Source organism: Acyrthosiphon pisum, chromosome A2 (genome assembly GCF_005508785.2).
Source record: "Acyrthosiphon pisum isolate AL4f chromosome A2, pea_aphid_22Mar2018_4r6ur, whole genome shotgun sequence".
Classification (NCBI taxonomy): domain Eukaryota; kingdom Metazoa; phylum Arthropoda; class Insecta; order Hemiptera; family Aphididae; genus Acyrthosiphon; species Acyrthosiphon pisum.
In genome coordinates, this window is record NC_042495.1 from 49,628,223 (window position 1) to 49,647,972 (window position 19,750).

Consider the following 19,750-nt stretch of genomic DNA (forward strand, 5'->3'; position numbering starts at 1 on the left):
CATTAATTATAATTACCTATATGTAAATCGTTAATACAAATTATATATTTGTCAAGTGCCAAGGGGGGGGGTTTGAACCCCCTAAAACCCCCCCGTGAGCACGCCCCTGTTGAACGTGTAGACTGTAAATCGTAATGACATTTTAACAATTAGGCTGTGGATTAGAATTGACAGTTTTCGTATTTCGTATGGCTGAATTTGTTTTTAAAATGTATGTTTCGACAATTCAGTATATTTTGTGTATTAGGCCATTAGGGTATAATGGTAAATAATATTGAATTTTTCACTAGCACCGTATTGCATCTCGTTTGACATAGTTTAGGCTTAGAAAGAGTATGTTTTATGATATTAAAATATAATATAATCACGCGGTTTTTTCTGTAAACAGGAGGGTTGCTTATAAATGTGCCAAATTTGAATAAACATTCACCAACAATAGGCTTGTTCCGTTTAACGACACTTGTAATTTGTGTTTAGGTTTGTTATCAAATTATTACATGACAGTGTATATCACTGTATGCTGTTGAATTTCTGTAACAAAACAAAATTAATTACATCGTATAAAGCCCGCTGTATGTATATGTTGATGGTCCTGCGTGCGTACATATTATAGTGGTCGTGTCATTGTTTAAATATCAGAGAGCAACTATTGAAATTATTGAATATTTTATGTCATTATACAATTTGATTTAACTCATACCTATGGTGTATTGTCAAATGACAACATTATAAAATGTAAAACCATATTTTGAATAAACATTTTTATATTGATTAAATATTTAAACATATTTTGATCGTATGTACCTATATACGATGACATTCTTTATGTTTATTGTTTACCTTAACAATAGTTATTAAATCAAACTTAATTTCTCGTTGGACTTCTGATCAGAAAATTGGACAGGTTAAAACTATTGTGTAGTGATATGGTGGGGGTGGGGGGTTGTATAAACGTAACGATTCACAGAAAAATTGTTTAAAAAAAATGAAATCCTTAAATAATTATTTATTTGATACAAATAGTCAACTTTTTGTATTTAAATTTAAGAGATAGAAGGTACTAAGGTATATAGTAGATACCGTCGTGAATTGTATAATAGTATAGTATTGTATACAATTTATCGTTTGTTGTTATAAAAAAATAAATTATGTACTGGACCAGGTACCTATATAATATAATATAATGTATTCATTTATACTATTAACTCCCTACAATAAATTTTAAATACCTTTAAAATAATTTTAAATTTATATATAACTTTTAATTGTTCACAGTAAAATTAAATTATTTAATATATTTAGTGGGTAATTTAGTTTACAATATAAATTAAATCTTCAGATATAATTAAGTGTAATTTTATCAAACTTTTTATAATTTTTAATTTTTATCCATATTATTGTTGTTTGCAAAAACACCATTCTACTGTACATTACACACTCTAAACTATAGTAATCTATATATTTATTTCTAGGGACTTTTTTGGAGTAATTGAATGTACTGCAAACGTAAACACATCATTCATTGTAATATGATATTTTGCCAAATATTTATTTACGCGTATAGTAATGTTTGTCATACGACAGCTATTCGAAAATTCGATAAATTAATTAGAAACTAATTTCGTTCAAACAATAATTAATCGTATACGAAAAAACAACTATAAAAATGTCCAATATTGTTAATCGATGTATAGTTAAACAAATGATTACTATGCGTGTTTTCATTTTAACTTTAAAGGTTTCGTTCAAATTAAGTTTGTTGATAACAATTCTCTAAAACTGGGAGCAATTAAAGATGTAGAAAGAAGTCAAGTAAAACATTTCAAACAATATGCGTGTGAAAAACAAAAAAACAATTGGATATTTTCCAAGTAAACACACGATACAGTAAATATATATTTTAAGGTTGTTATGACCGTAATATAATGGTGTAAAACAACTAACATAATAACACTGCGTACGAATTAATAAAAAATAAATTATTTATTTATATGATCAACCCAATTTTTTTTACGTTCGCACATAATATAGAATGTCGATGTTTATGTGACTTTCATATTATATATAGATAATTCAAACAAATGTTTATTCTATATAGAGAATGGTACTCTTTGTGAATTTTTATTTTTGCGTGTTTGACGGGACGTGCGTCCTTGACCGGGTGACTAACTTTTTTCCGACCCAGCTTGGGTTTTTAAATTATTTATTTATATTTTGACTCTACCGTTGGAAATTTATCCATGTTTGAATAATATAACGTCAAGAGAATACATTTTTGAACATACGTCGAGTATTAATTTCGGTGTTTTCTTTATTTTTATTATTATTCCCAACCGTGCATAATATGAAAACCTCAAGTGACCGATACCACTGTATACGTTGTCATAATACTATATATGCGAATATAATGACGTGCTCACCATCGTGACGAAACAATACTAACACGATTATTATGATAACAAATAATATTATTAACGGAGCCGGGCTGTGCTGTAGATAATAATATACTGTAGATATTATACGTCGTGCACTATGATGTGACGTTTTCTGACCGTACGATTCCAGCAGGTGAGTTTTTTAAAACATTGAACGGATTTCTTGGTCGCAGGGTTTTCATCAGGGGATTTTGGATTGTATAATATAATCACATCATTTCAAACTGCAGGACGCGTTATGAATGACACTTGATCGTCGAATTCCAAACTGTGTAGGTATATAACGAGCGTATAATATATTATAATCGTTATCAGGTATTAAATATAATATTTTATATAGCTATATCATCGGTTCGAGTTATTTTGATACATTGTAAAAGATAATAATATTTACAAGTACAATATTTTCAAAGTTCAAAATATTTGACATTATGATGGTTTTATTTGTCAAAATATAGTGCTCTAACAGTCTAACACATGATTTCAACATTTTTTTAATATTTACCTAACCTTAGCCTTATCATAAGGTTACATTTTTGCAAGAGAAAGATAAATGTTTTTTATTAGGTTTTCGCATTTGAAACGAAGAAAATCACATTATTATTGATTAATGATTTCAAACTGGGAAGCAGAATATTATTTTTCAAAAATATAGTTGCGTTTGTTATTTTGAATCTTACTAATTTAGCCAATAAGTTGTTAGCAAAAATTTGTGACCTCTGCTCAACAGTCCTATTTTGATATAAATCGTAATATTATAAATATTTATTATAGATAATATAATAAATTACAAATGATGTGCAAAAAATATATTTTTAGACAAATATTCTGCATTCCTGCTTCAGCTCGCCGTGTCGTGACATTAAAACGGTTTTAAGTATTATGGATAATATTCAAAAAAATATATAAAATACTTACAAAAATTAATCAACATGATAAAAATAGGTTTTATCGTAGGAAAAAAGGGTTGCGCTATAATGAGTGCAAGTGTCACGACGTGAGTATAAAAATTGTCAAAGATAAACCGAAAGTGAAAAAAAAAATCATGAACCGTAAACGTTATAAACTACGTGATATTATTATACGCGTGATATCGTGATAATACGACATTATATATAGCGCAATCACGAAACTGTCGTCGTCTCGCGGTGATCAACGCCAGCCCTTCCCCCCTTCCCCCCCAGCACTTACGCGTTTCGAGAAAAATGCACGTACACTATTACGCATTAATGTGCAGTGTGGGTGTGGGACGGAAGCGTTTCCGGTCCCGTCCCGTGTCGCGCTCCAGCCGACTACAACACACGTGCCTTCCGATAAACGTGCGCATACCTATTATATTATAATAATAATATATTAGATTCGTCGTATCCGGTTTAGGAGGTATACCTACCGTCCTGTGTGACGTATACAAACGAGTATAGAGATATTATTATTATAGTCGTCGGTCGTCACTAACGTTGTTGCGTCGTCGACCGTCGTGCACAGTTGTAGTTATGTATAGTGTATATTGGTGTTATATAACGTCTTTGTCATGTCTCGCTGAAGCGCGTACGATTTATCGTATAAATGCACACGCACTCACAAATTCTCGAGTCGTGTACGGAGTTTAAAATAATAAACTCAATTTGACGCTATACATTACGTGTGCAGGGTCTTCACCGTGTGAATAATACAAAAAAAAATGTCATTAATAGGATAAAAATATAATATAATCAGCATCGAGCATTATATTATATCGTGTGCGACGCTGCACACCCGTCCGCGTGCGGTGTTCCGGATAGCACGTGACATTATTATTATTATATCCCTCCGGCAGTTAACGCGTCCATATTAGTAAATAGGCACTTAGCACCCGTCGTGGCGTGCCGTACACATTATTATTATTATTATTATTATTATTGTTTTACACCGTATTGGTATACGTCATGGTTTTTCACGATTTTTTTTTCACTTCTAATGTATAATATCAATTATCATACCACTGCATTAATATATTTTGTACTTAATATGTATATGCATATAAATATAATATAGGTATACATAAATATAATATTCATGAGATGATTTTTTTTAACTCCAAAAAACGTGTACAAACTTGCGTTTGAAAAACGTTCACGTCATTCGAAGAACTTAAACAAACCACTTTTTTATACAAAAATTTAATAATTGGATTTTAGTATTTTGCCCATGCAGAAAACTTGATAACTCACTGTTTTAATTGGCAGACTCCATTCTTCTCCCAGATTAACTCGAAATGCGTATATATTAGTAGTATGTTGATTAGTATAGTTGTTATGATCAAATTAATTGATATAAACAATATCAGTCAAATATTTTGATTTTTTGCAGAATATAAAACCAAAAATTCTTCGCTTAAAAAGTGTAAAACCCACAAAATCGACAAGACCTCAATTATTTCGTTAATCGCGTCTGATGTTTACCCTAACAATATAATATAATATTATTTATAATACCGCGTTAAACTAAACAATAAACAACTCCTTATATATGTATTATACATTAATACTTATATACCTATACAAATTACAATACTATATTATAATATATTATGCAGAGTGGATAATATTATACCTATACAGGCGATGCATTATTTTTATTATCATCATCATCGTATTATTATTATTATTATACCATTGTTATTGTGTTATTATTATTACATATTATTATTATTATTATTATTATTATTATACGTTGACGGCTTTTGCACGTACTCGCACGTACATACATTTTGTTTGCAGCTTTTGGCCCCGCATGCCGCAACATGTCCTACCGCTCGCTGGCCGCCGACCGCGTGTACAAAGCGACCACGGACGACCTGCAGCCGGAGCGGAAGAACTCGGTCGGTACGGTTTTTAAAAAGGCTTTCGGCACGCTAAGCTCCAGCCCCCGGCGCAGGCTGTCCGAGCCGCTTATGTCCGGCGTGCCCGTAATCGGCACCGGAAACATCAACACGCCGCTCAGGTATATTACACGCGCATATATAAACATATGCGTAAGAAATGGGTACACCTATGTATGTGGCTCTATATTATTATCATCATCATCGTGTGCAAGCGCCGAGGTCGAAGAGAATCATACACCACAGCTGCAAGGGCGCCTCCTTGGCAGAACCTAGGGGGGTGACAATATATCATAAAAAAAATAACTAAGAATCAACCAAATTTATTTTATTGAATAACAGAAAATAAATACACAGCATAGATAAACGATCTGTCGATGGACCTATAAATGTAATATGTCATGTATATCATCAGTAAAAATAGTTTATTATTTACAATTAAAAGTAGAATTACAATCATTTCACATTTGTCTAGGAGGGTAACATCCTTGCACCCCCTAATAATGGGCGCCCTTGCACCACAGTATTTCTAATATGTGGCTATATATTATATATATTATGTTTAATCTTTAACACCGTATATTATATAATATAAACCGATACCCATATTACATTATACGCACTATATACAGCACTGACACTTTTTATTGATTTTTTTCTCCCCATTTTTAGGTATGTCTTGAATAACATCATATATTATTATTGTGTTTATTCGAAAATTATGCTCATAATAGGTATATGAGTACTATATAATACTTATGTGTTTCCAAATACCTATAGTGGTTTTACGGCACTTTAGGACGGTCCTAATTTTAATTTATACAGGATGATCCATTTAACGTAAGGCACTCGTTCAAGGGCGTGCATAATCCAGGGGGGGGGCACTGTCTTTTTTCAATAATATTGACCTTTCTGTTTACATGTTAACTGCTATATTATGAAAGTTTGCGTAGCATTATATTATATGACTGTATGTCTGTATTCAAGGGTTGTTTTGTTTAAAACACAATGCTTTAAACAGTTTAAACAGTGTTCTAAACAGTATAATATTTAAAACTCAGACATTTTGTTAATTGTTTACAACAGTGTAGAATCCAAGTGAATATTGTGTTGTTTTAAAAACTGTACTTTTTGTTTTAAGAGCCGTCGGAGTAGGTGCGTTTTTTAGTACAAAATCGTCTCTTACATGAAAAACTCTCACGCCCTGTAAAATAGTCGGATTTCGTCAAGTTTTTTTATTTAAAAGAAGAGAACATTTTGCAGGTCAGATCAAAACCCGATTTTAAAAATTATAATTATAGAAGCTAAAATATCCACTTGAATAATTCACAATATTAATTGTTCTTTTTCAAGCGTATTCTTCTACCATTATTTAAAGTAAAATGAAAAGTCAGCCTTTGATCTGATCTGAAAAATGTTCTCTTCTACTAAACAAAAAAAAAAATTAACGTAATCTAACTATTCTACAAGGCGTGAGAGTTTTTCCTGTGTAGTCGTTTTCGTTAATATTACACACTGTATCGACCCCACCAAAATAGGTATCGAGCTGTAGATTAGCTCTCTTGCCCCAGTGATAAGTGTGGATTCACTAGCACGTAATCATTCTCGGGGACTGTATGGAAAATTCTAAGATAACCTTATATTATACTTGTATCAGCCCACCATTATACCGAAATAAAAACAGGACGAGCCACCTTGATTTCTCATTGCCACTGTCAACAGTACGTACTAACAACTGGAAAACACTAAGGCTCTATACACATGATAGTATAGGTATACATTACGATTATTGTAAAATATAGTATATTATGATGGATGTAAACGAACGTGATCGACTTTATCGACTGTAATTAGCGAAAAGGGTGACGGAGAAACGAAAAAACTACCCTGAAAACTTTGTATACTTTTTATAGTTCTATACACACCGTTTTAAAAAAAAAATATATATAGCGGACCCCCAAAAAATAAGTTAAACATTTATTTTGTATGATAACTATTATAATATAATGTTCCCGATACTGCCGTATACTCGTGGCATATGCGAAATCCTATTATGGGTGGGGAGGGGTATTCTGTTTGTTTGTCTAGTGCTACATTTTATCAAAAGATTAAAAAGTTAGATACAAGATACCTACTATACATTATTTAATATAATATTTAATGATTTTTCTAAGATTTCAAAGAAATTATTTTATCCAAAACATACCAATCTTTTGCCCATCATATTGACTGACCTAGTAATGCGTTAATACTTTTTAAGACTGATATGAATTCGTTATTATGTTTACTTGAGAGTCCACTTTTACCAATTTCACCCCCCCCCCCCCCCCCCCAACAACTATAAATTTAGTTTGAATATTTTGAAATTTCGGATTTTTTAACTTTGATTATTCGGAATTTAAATCAGAAATCTTCAAATGTGGGCTGGCCGATCTCAAGTAGACATTATAACGAATTCAAATCATTTTTTTGAAATATTATCGCATTATTAGGTCGATCGACCAAAAAGTACCTACATACAGATTAGCATAAATTGTTTACCGTTCATGCGCATAACGCCAAGGCGGTGACTTTTACAAGTGCGTGCGGGAACACTCCGCTATTTCTTTTACACACAGTCACACACGTTATACAATAATGATCAGTTACTACGCATACATTTATAAGTTCCACATGCAAATAATTTGAAAATTGCCTATTTCAAACTCCTTAATAACTGTTCGCCACCGATCCTTTTAAGGGGAATGTTATGACTTGCTAATGCTATTATTTAGGGGACAACATTTAGGCAATATCTAATTTCGTTTTAGTCACCCTGGATTTATGTGTTAGTTGTAAATGATTATTAGTGTGAGTGAAATTCAATGCGGGTGCCACTCATTGCTTCACGTCATGTCAATAGATTCATAAAAATATAAAATTCACCATACGAATTTACGACAACCTACTTATTGTTTTGACAAAATTAAAAGTCAGGTAACGTTGTCTGATTTTGATTCTGAAAAAAATATTTGAATTAAGCAGAAAAATATTCATAGATACTAGATCGTACTAAATACTTTCCGTTTTTAATTATAATTAAAAAAAATTTTATTTTCAAGTTTTCAGTTACAGTTCACCAGTTGAGGTCAAATGAATTTGTTATGGGGGGAGGGTCTGGCTGATTTTATAACATGCACTACTTAATTATTAAAAATATAATTTATGGTCATCATTAAACATTAAAAAAAGATCATCCCCCTCATCAACTCCTTCTTCTGTTTGACCACCACTGTAGCTTACAATAATATAAGATTTAATTTTCACAAAGCGTTCTGTACGGTAGACAATTTTCTGATGAATTTAAAAATTTTTTCAGAATCAAAATCGGACAACGTAAGCTAACTTTAATTTTGTCAAAACTTAAGGTCTTTTGAGCTAAAATCGACGGCAGTAGCGAAGTCTCTAAATTGGTCGTTATATCCGCTGCATTGTCTCTATCTTACAAACGCATAATATAGTAAAATGTGCGTTCTGAATAATCTATTTAACTCAGGTATGTTTAATATAAGATCGAATTGACCTATTATCAAATTTAGTAGTTAAGTGTATTATCTAGTGAACCTCGTATAGGTTTATTTTAAATTAAAATATAAAATAACCCCTATGAGGTTCACTAGATGATATTCTTACTTTTAATAGGTCAATTCGCTCTTATATATTAATTACTAACCATACCTGAGAGTGAAATAGATTATTCAGAACGTGCAATTTTCTGGTATGTTACGCGTCTGGAAGACATAGATAGCGCATGTGGGTGTAGCATTCCCTTAAGAGGACTTTACTTATGCATTTGTTGACTTCGTCTTACACGCGCACGACATAGCAAATAATTGTCGTTCACTAGTTTCAATAGTGTTAGTTTTGATACAAGAGTGAATTTACCTATATTATAAAAAAAGTAAAAACATTATCTGTACTTAAGCGTTGCCGATTTTTCAAAATTTTCATTTTCAAGCGAGATATGGGTATGTGAAATTGTGAAATATCAAAAATTAAAAATGCTTATAAATTTATATCTTGCTTGAAAATTAAAATATTGAATAAAAGCCAATGCTTCAGTACAGATAATATTATTATCTAAAAATTGGTAATAGGTAAAATCACTCTAATATAAAAACTAACAGCACACTATTGAAACTAGTGAACGAAAATTTGGTATCCTCTTAATGACAGATTCCAAAAAAAGTTTATTCAAGCTTATATAATTATTTACAAAATATGAACTATAGCCTACATGACATAGGCACACAAACACACACTCATGACATAAAATAATATATTCGTCACGACAGTGCGGGGTACATCATAATATTATAATAATAAATTGTATGTTAATGAATGTGTGTTTTACGTTTCTCGTGGTTTTCGTTTTACAGAAAAATGCCCACGTCTGCCATATCCGAAGAAGCGTCGCTGCTCAGGTGAGTGTTGGGCCCCGACTGTTGTTTGATTTATTTTTAAATATATCTAACTGTAGTCATGGTCGTCCTTTGATATGTCCCTTGGTGACGCCGATTACCGAGTTCGGGCCTTTCAATTGATTATATCTGTGCGAAGGTTAGGTCCTCCTACAACCAAAATAATAACATTTATAATTTACACGGAATCAGCATGTTAACACTTGTTTTGACGAATATCGTGTGAGTACCGTGTCCATAACAACTCACAGAGGTCACTCGTATCGCCCACCTGGCCCAAACTCGGCGCCACTTTGGCTGCATTGAATATAACATGTTACATCCCGTTGATGAAATTACCCAGTTCACGAAATGGACAATTTTTTTTACCATTTCATGACTCACGAGTAGATGAACCTTGAAATGTTCGTGTGCGCTTTGGGCGACCTTGCGATAGTAACGAATAATATATTATAAACTTATAATTACACATTTTTGTATATCATACAATTTTTGTTACCTACCATAATTCTTTTATTTTATTATTCATTTACCGTTACAGTTTACTTCTTTTTTAAACTGATGTAATATTATATATCACTATTAACTATATATATAATATATCCATTATCTATGTATAAAAATTATGTGAACAGATTAAAAATGCAACAGTTTTTAAAATAGTTTATCGTTTCATGAATCGGGTGTAACATTGAAATCTACCTATACATATACTATGCTATACTGCATATATTAAAATATATTATCACAACTATAATCATTGTGTGTTTTCTGTGCGCGATGCAGTGGCATGCGGTCGGAGACTTTGGAGGAAGTGGAACTTACCGGCGTCCGTCCGTCGCTACCTGCCGTCCGGACGTTTACCAGGGGCAACACCGGTGTGGAAGAGGTGTACGTGGACACCGATAATGGGCCGGTGTGCGTGGCCGTGCAGGGCGATCGGTCCAGGCCACCCATACTCACTTACCATGACTTAGGACTGAACTGTAAGCGAGCCAGGGGGTTTGAGTCAGACGTTTTTCGGTTAGGTATTGCCTAATTATTATCTTGGTGGTTCTTTTCGATTCCCTGACATGTTGAAAACAAAAAAACCTTTCACTTTAGTATTGTTTCTGGTATGCAAATTTATAATCATCAGACATTTAAACGATTTCAATCATATGTATACGTGTAATATAGTAACTAGGTATTGACTTTATATCTTTTAGAAAAAGACATAATAATAATATGTAGTATGTACTTATATATACCTTTTAAATGCATACAATTATGTGTTGTTTTGTCAAGTTTTTGAAAAAGCCTTAATTTTTATTTTATCTAACAAAAACTTTTATATTCTCACTGAAATTCTAGTGCTTGCTACTAATATTATTACGTCCTCGTCTGTAGTCACCGTTCAACGAAATTCGAAACCACCTCCTCACAAGCTAGGAGTGGTCATAAGTTATGACTTGTGACGTTACGTTTCTCGTCCGATGAGCAAAAGCCTTTTATCGTCGTTTTGTTGACGGGAGGGGGGTGTCAGGGGAGGGGTTGATTTTGACGTAATGCTTAATTTTTCTAAATGTAAAGAACCAATTTTGTCGTTTGGACGTTTTCTAACGCCTATTCGTTTTGCAGACGTCACAAGCTTTCAGACATTCTTCAATTATAGTGAAATGCGCACCCTTATGTCAAATTTCTGCGTGTACCACGTGAACGCACCCGGACAAGAAGAAGGAGCAGCACCGTTATCGGATGAGTAAGTTATATAGCAGGCAAAATATTATAAAATGCATGCGAGTGTGGATATAAGGAGGTTCTTACGAGTTTGAAATGCAATATTCCACATGTTTTTTATTTCTGAACAACAATAAAACACATTCATTATGATAATAGTTACCATAATAGGCATATCGTGGTATAATAGTATATTAAAATTATACTCATATAATATAATATGTGCTTTGGCTGTAATAATACAGTGCACAACTTATAGTGATCAACCCTTAAGGACGTATACGATGGTAATGGGCTAACGTAAGAAAATGTTTATTAAACGGTACAATAATAAATTAATTTAACGAATGGGATTTTTAATTTTTACAACAAATTATTAATATGCAGACTGAGGTGAACGTTTTTATGGCTATTGAAATTATTTCATATCATTATATTATTTAGTTCAGTTTTTACATTTTAATGATTTTTTTCACGCCATCTACATGATGTACGTTTAAAAAAAATCTGTAATATTAAATTGTACGTAATAATTTTTAACATTATAGAATATATTTAATAGTGTTCACTAGAAAATGTTCACCGACGACGAATAACGCAAATTGCTTTTAATAACATAATAAAAATTAAACTATATTCATTTAGATTTAATATTAATTAAAAATGCCTTCCTCACCCCCACTCACAATCTAACTTTGGTAGGTTTAAATCTTGTTTGCTTTGTGGATGAGTACCGAACGCCAATGGTATATTATATTATTAATACCATTAATATTTAAATATTAGAGTGGCTTAATTACTCTTCGAATGTAGGGGCCTTATATATATGATTTTTAATTAATTCGAGTACATTTATAATCTATATGCTGTAAAATATATTATTAATTAACAAATCATGGTCATTTTATGGGAAATAAGTATAAAGTACTATTATGACTCATTATTATTATTTATTCAAAATTGAATAGTTAAATATTAATGTAAATATGTATCATAACAAATGCTGGATTTGGGTGCATGTTTTCGAAAATCAAGTTTTAGAATGCTGAGTTTTAGAATGACAAGATTTAGAAAATCTATATTTTAGAATATGAAACTTTTAGAAAATCTGTGTTTTAGAAAAATATTAAATAGTGTTTTAGAAAATAAAATAAATAAATACAGAGTTTTAACGGGAAATATCAAAATACATAATATTTATAAATATAATGCTTTGTTACTCGATAATCGTTATCAAGTTTCTATTTTATTGATAAGTATTGCCCACTATTATCGTAAGATATTATCGTTTAATAATTATCGTAGAATTATGGTTCTATATTGATATAATATATGATTATTTCATATATAGTCGAATACGACATATTACAACATGAAACTGAAGCAACAATCGAATCGTTGATTTCAAATCAAGTATTCAAAAGAAAAAAGTACAATCAAACGCGGAATAATAACTTATTACAAATATGTAAACGAATAGTTAATGATCCTAATTATAATTTAAATGAATTTATGAGAGCTATTGCTAATAATCTGAAGTATTAACAATTATTATATTTATTTTTTTTTATGACAATTATTATATTTATTTTTTTTTTATGAAAGAATTATTAGAAAATATTTTATATAAGTACGGATAAACAGTAAAAAAAAAAAAATAATTAAATATGTAAAATATGTAAATAAATATTCGATGATTCTAATTATAATTTAGATGAATTTATTAATTCTAAAACAGTGTTTCTAAAACTTGGTATTCTAAAAGTTTTATTTTCTAAAACATAGTGTTTCTAAAACTTAGTATTCTAAAACTCGGCATTCTAAAATATGACTTTCTAAAACCTGCCTCAATACCCAAATGCTGTACTTAATATAACTTAACAATACGCTTTAAAGAAAATTTTGACCAAATTATACTGTAAGTAGGTACACACATAATATATATTATTTAAAAATAATCTAAATTTTGTTGTATTTTTAAAGTTTGATTTTTATTGTTTGATTATCATTAATTAATGTTTTGTGCATTACAATATAATATATTATTATGAATTTAAGATAACCTTAAGTCAGTTTTTATATTTCAAACCAATAAGGGCGAATTGGTGGTACAATACCATCTCGGTCTGATCGTCGATGAATGTCTGCAAGCTGTTTTCCAAGACTTTCGGGATACGCTGATGGGCCAAATCCCTGATAGTTTCGCAGTTGTTATCGTTATTCAACAACACTGTGAGCCCATTGACGGTGGTCTTTGAGAACTTCTTCGTAACCTCTCCTTGTCCGTTAGGTTTGGTGACTACGATCATGGTTTGAACGTTTTCTATGGCGAACGAAGCTTTGCCATTGTACACGTTTCCGGTGTTGTATATCAAAGCCCATTCATTGTTGCCTCTCAGGTCGAACGTTGTGAAGCAGAAGAGCATTTCAATTTGATCATTGTTGACGGTGTAGTTGACCATCTTTTGGACTTTGTTAGATCCGCTCAAGTCGTTAAACATGGTGTTGTAAATCTTGGCCTGTAACGATTATATTAGATTTTCATCCAGAGATAGCGAATATTACTTATAATGAACAAAAGGAGTGCAAGGGAACTGAAGTGCAAACGGTAGGGGCGGTGGCAATAAGGACCCAGGAGCCTCGAGTATTAAATGCGTAGTAGTACCTACTTTCATTTTATGTTCTGTAAAACTATTAGATTCTTAAATAAAATATAATTTTAAAATAAAGTGCAAGATATATTATGATAATATTTCAATTAATAATATTTTATAAATATTAATAATTGTTTTGATATAAATTACGTATAATGGCTGTTACGAGCAAATTAATTTTTGAACGTGTATAGGATCACAAAATTTGCCAACGAGTTGCAATCTTTTGTAACACTGATCTGCTGCAGTTAGTGTCAATGATGGATATGTTTTATTCATTACTCTTATATATTAGTGATTACTGATTAGTGTCATCTTACTTGTATTCCGGGAGCAATGTAAGCGTTGGTTTTTGGGACAGCCATGGATTTGGTCGGGAACAAGACAGTCGATTTCAGCTCTTGTGCGAGACGCATTGCAATTAGGGGTGTGAAACTGACAGCCATTTCTTCGGCGATACGGCCTTTGATCACCTTGTTGAGGTAATTGTAGTAGTAGACATACAAGTTTTCGAATTGAGTGTTTCCGTTCAACTCGTTTAACACTTCCATGTTGGTGAATGTTGACTCGTGGTGACCGAACATCAACGACTTGGAGTCGATTTCTGGCCGAGTTTCCATGAATTCGTTCAGAAGGAACTTCACTTTGAATATGATATCTCTCAGGGTGATGTTGAACTGTCCGGACTCAGTCTTTTTAGAACTGGCAGCATTGTAATCTCCGACGATATCGGCTTGCTTCAAGACAGCGGTGACCCAAATCTATAAAATACACATCACATTGTTTAGCTAACTCTTTACTAATATGTACATATTCTGTTAATATATGTATCATATTTAAGTAATTTATGTATTTTACCATATTATCGCCCATCTTCTCCATGTTGACTTCATTCAAAATTGGTTTTCCCAAACCTAGAATTTTGGCGTTTCTGTATTCGATTTCGCCGTTGTTCAAGAACTCGGTAGCATCGATCAAGCTCATCGGGTCTGAGAATTTGGGGTTGCTTTTGGCTTGTTCGACGTATAATTGATACTTTTGACTCGCTTTCAGAATAATTCTAATTTGTTGGCCAACATCCTTGGACAACTCGACGTCTTGATGAGAATCTTCCAAAGTTTTCAGACCTTCGTATTTGATTTCTGTAAATTAAACATGTTACAAAACTGTATAAATAAAGTAGGCTGCATACGATATTGCATTTAGAGAATAATAACATAAAAAGTATATTGTATAATAATAGTATACTATTTTCTTAAATGAAACGGAATCAGTAAACAATGTTATACAGTTTTGTTTCCAAATTAATTTTTAATGTTAAAAGTATATTTAAATTTAAAATTAAAACCGTTAAAGAACGCATTCGTTTAGTTTATTATAAAAGTTTTATAAAACTATAAAATACCTTGGTAATTGCCAGTCTGGTTACGGCAGTGCAAGCAAATAGCGTTGATTGTTGCTACTGAAACAGCGAACACGAACAGGGAAACAAAGAACTTCATGTTGCTGCCGGAATCGCCACTGAACTGCCTGTGAAGTCTCCGTCCCGATGTATTTAACCGTATTAAATTGTCGATTAAGTGATTTGGAACAGTATTGGATTTTTGTCGATATGGCGGTTGGTTGTATATGTATCGATATAGAATTGTGTATTTTATGACCTTTAAACATTGTTTACACCACGAAATACATACAACTTACTCTTAACCAATACCTCTCATAAGTTTTAATTAATACTAATGTATACATATATATATTATCACAAAAGAGCGTTTCAGAAAAAAACATAAGATAAGTTTTCGATTGCACCTCATTATAGATTATCCTTATATATTGTATAATAATATAATAGTGCTGATTTGATTCACTAGAACTGACAATGATATATAAAAATAACTTAAAATGGTATATCGTATATAGATTTATAATTTTAATCAATAAAGCTGAGGGTCACCTACTTAATTAGTTTGAGAATTAGGTAACATTCGAAAAATAATGTAATAACCTATGACAAGTTCAAGCTTACAATAAGTATTTTTCAAATAACAATCAAATAACAAAAACCAATTTCGTTATAAAAACGAGGATGTCGTAAACGTAGCGATTTTTCTCAATTTGTCCTTAGCTTGGATTATTTAAGATTAGGGATATAAATTAGAAAATGTCATAATACATTTCTTTAAAATATCAATTAGATACAATCCTTAATCGATAGCTAAGCTGTCACTTTGAAATTGTAATAAAAAGCAAAATTAAAAGTTGCATTAACTTTTAAAATAACAATTGAAATTGAAATATACTTTATCAATTGTATACATTGTACAATTTATCGCATAAAATAGGTATCTATAGCAATAATTTTAAATTATTACTACCTATTATCGGTATGAATTACGAGTATAAAGCATTCACATTAAATGTCGGGACATTTTTGTCATGCAGTAACATTTCAGAAAATTAATTATTTCTGTAATTTTTATACTTGTACGAATTTGTCCTATTACATCTTAATGTAGCTCATTGCTTTAATGTTCAATTCACTGCTAAATGTTAATGATGTAGTAATCTAAATTAGGATACTCGTATTACTCTTTTGATGTACCTATATAGGTAGTAATAATTACTCATTCAATGTGCGTAATTACATCTATAATGTGTTTACGTTTTTCAATAAAATTAACCACTAAACTTTGACTCTTTTATATTTTAATTATTGTAATTATTATAGATTTATTTTTTTTATCAACTAATCATAATTATTCTCGTTTGTTGATTTTTAACCTATACCTACCGTATACTTGTATAATTTACTTTTAAGTAGATATTAGGTATATGACTATTCAAGGTACTTATCATACAAGGTATAACAGAAAGACCTGACGAAAAAATAAATGACGCTACGTATATGACAAAAATTGTTAAAATATATGGTAAGTAAATACTAAACATACTCATGTCAGCAAATTCCGAAAAAAATATTCTGAAAAAAGTTATTACGTTTCAAATTCATTTAACCAAAAATATTGATATTTTGAAAAATTCTAAAAAATAAACTACTTGACATAGACAAATGTTTTTACTATCAAAATTGTTTTTATAATCAGATTCACTAATTGACTGTTTTGAATATAGCCAAAAAAGTGACTATAAATTAAATGTAAAAAAATAATAGTTAAATTTGTTATAATGAAAATAAAATATAATAATATTTAATATTCATATCGTTAACAATTAACGAAATTATTTTGTATCGATATAAATTATAAATATATTTATCATTAAATACCACACGCTCGTGTGGTATATTATTAATAGAAGCCATTAGGTCAAAGTTGTAACTTGTTTTGAACATATATTTTTTTAATGTAAAACACGTGCCGGTGTAGGTAATTATATAGGAACTTAGATACGAAATACGCGTAGGTATTATAATTGTAGAATTTTTAGATTTTCTTGATAAATTTTAATTGACTTTAAACTTGAAACATATATTCAGTATCGGAATAAAATGAAATATTATTTACCGATGAAAAATAAACTTTACAAAACAACCAACTTATAACAAACGAATAAATCTATTTAAACGATTTAATAGGGTAGTTACACATACGATTTTTAAATACTATGATTATTTATAAAATTACAAGGGTAAGAATTATTATAAAAAAAAGTATTTTACAATATTATTATATTATCAGACAATTTCCTCACCGAATGCACCGGTATTTAATACGTTTTTTTTTTAAATTTTAAATCGATTTCCAGTTGATTTATTTTCTTGACTACCATTTATTTATTCTACGATTTAGAATTAGTATTTATAGAAACAAAAATAAATGAAAAGTCATACAGCTCAATTAACCGTTTATTCCAGTTGTAAAGCATTAAACAGGAAACCGAATACAGTATTGGCGCACCCTATATTGACTTTTTAATTAACACATTAGCCTTTAATATATAAATATCAATGTATAACATACACAATACACATATTATATATTATAGTCTTAAAATAAATTTAAAAAAAAGGAATTAACGCTATTCGACAAAATTTAATACAAAAATAAACGTATTTGTTTTATACTTTCATGGCTTATTATGGACCAATTATTGTTCCTTTGTGAGTAGCCATTAGCATTTCTTTTTAGGATATTTTCCTTAAATTTGTTTTAACTGAATTGGTTTTTTCATTAATACAAACTAGTTTATATACAAAATATAATATATAATGCACCATACAATATGTATTATATTTTCCGACTTAAAATATGATCAGTGTACAAGTGAGGGTGGTTAGGGAATAAATCAATGCAATTAACAACATGGAATAAATTCTATCATTAATTTTAATTGAGATTTGTGTACAAACTTTAAGAATTAAATATTTTGAAAGATCATATTAAAATAAATTATGTCCCTCATCACTCGTCAAAATATTTGACTATCTTATTTTTCAAATTAATTTTAAGAAAATAATTAACTTTGATCAATACTTTGTTATTTAACTTATTAGTACACACTTAAGATACCCAATGTGTAATCTTAACTTTTATAAAATGTTATATTATTAATTTATATTATATTACATTGTTGATATATGAAAACTGACATGGTACAGGAGACTCTATATCAATATTTAATTGCTTTTATTTTAAATTACAAAATATTTAAAATATGTATCTCATTTTACCTACCAATATTATTGAGTAGTTAAATAATTGTTGAATGGTAAATATTATTACTATTTCATAATAAGTTTTAAAATTAAATGTACTGACCCGTGTTGTTTTAAATAATACATTTTTCTGACCTTCAAATTAATAAACAATTGGGTACTTATAGCACTATGCGTGACATGCCGTGTTAATTTATATTGATTTTTATTCAAAAAAATGCTTCGAATTTCCTTTTTAACGTATTTTATTATTTTTGGCATGCAACTGAAAAATATTAAATAATTATGTAGATTCAATTTATTTTAAAAGTATCAATTTTAAACGTTTTGATAAAATTTACTTATCAGGCTTTATCATAGAAATCGAAAAACCATTTTAACATAACATGTGTCATGTAAAAATGTACCCAACCTCTACCCTCTAGTGTTTATTATATAAAATTATGCAGAAAATAATTCTAATTTTTTCTTTTATTATATACTATTTGGTTAATTTATTTTCGTGCTAGGATAAATGATAACAGCTTGTATTATAATATTAGTGGTAATCTCTACAACATTTGAGAAATTCGATTAGTGACCTAAATCAACTGTAAAGAAGTTTTAAATTTTTTTTTCTCATCATATTTTATACTTTATAATAGTATATATTTTACTTTAATTTATTAATTCTAAAATATAAAGTTTTAATAGTACCATTGATTAAATATACATTATTTTATGTATATTTAATCAATGATAGTACTACGATTTAACGATCACCATTAGGTACGTATATCCGAGTATTGCATCGTAATAAATAGTATCTACATAGTGAATAGCTTTTTAACTTAACACTCGTTGTTCAAAATAATTCGTGGAATGTATACGATTAATGTTTTTTTTTTCGATTAAATAGTAAATACAATTCTCGATGTAGCATTATATACGAGGAAAAAATAAGAGTG

The 19,750-nt window shown here is 30.1% G+C and overlaps 2 protein-coding genes across 6 annotated transcripts in view; one reads left to right on the forward strand and one right to left on the reverse strand.

Annotated features, from left to right (window-relative positions):
• LOC100165472 (protein NDRG1) overlaps nucleotides 1-19,750 on the forward strand; it is an 83,330-nt gene that overhangs the window by 29,236 nt on the left and 34,344 nt on the right. For 4 of the 5 annotated variants that reach the window (XR_001678917.2, XM_016801696.2, XM_016801697.2 and 1 more), the window contains exons 2-5: nucleotides 5,195-5,417; nucleotides 9,714-9,758; nucleotides 10,542-10,741; nucleotides 11,376-11,496. Coding sequence is in view for 4 of the 5 variants with exons in the window: in XM_016801696.2 (XP_016657185.1) it covers nucleotides 5,195-5,417; nucleotides 9,714-9,758; nucleotides 10,542-10,741; nucleotides 11,376-11,496 (589 nt within the window). In the remaining variant the exon portion in view is untranslated. The remainder of the gene's footprint in view (nucleotides 1-5,194; nucleotides 5,418-9,713; nucleotides 9,759-10,541; nucleotides 10,742-11,375; nucleotides 11,497-19,750) is intronic. The other variant, XM_008181429.3, reaches the window with a different exon arrangement.
• On the reverse strand, nucleotides 11,814-15,757 carry LOC100573859. Its single transcript, XM_003242149.3, has 4 exons — nucleotides 15,534-15,757; nucleotides 14,987-15,270; nucleotides 14,449-14,889; nucleotides 11,814-13,993 (listed from the first exon to the last, which is right to left on the reverse strand). The coding sequence occupies exons 1-4, from the start codon at nucleotides 15,628-15,630 to the stop codon at nucleotides 13,544-13,546; spliced, it is 1,272 nt and encodes a 423-aa protein (XP_003242197.1). The 5' UTR covers nucleotides 15,631-15,757; the 3' UTR covers nucleotides 11,814-13,543.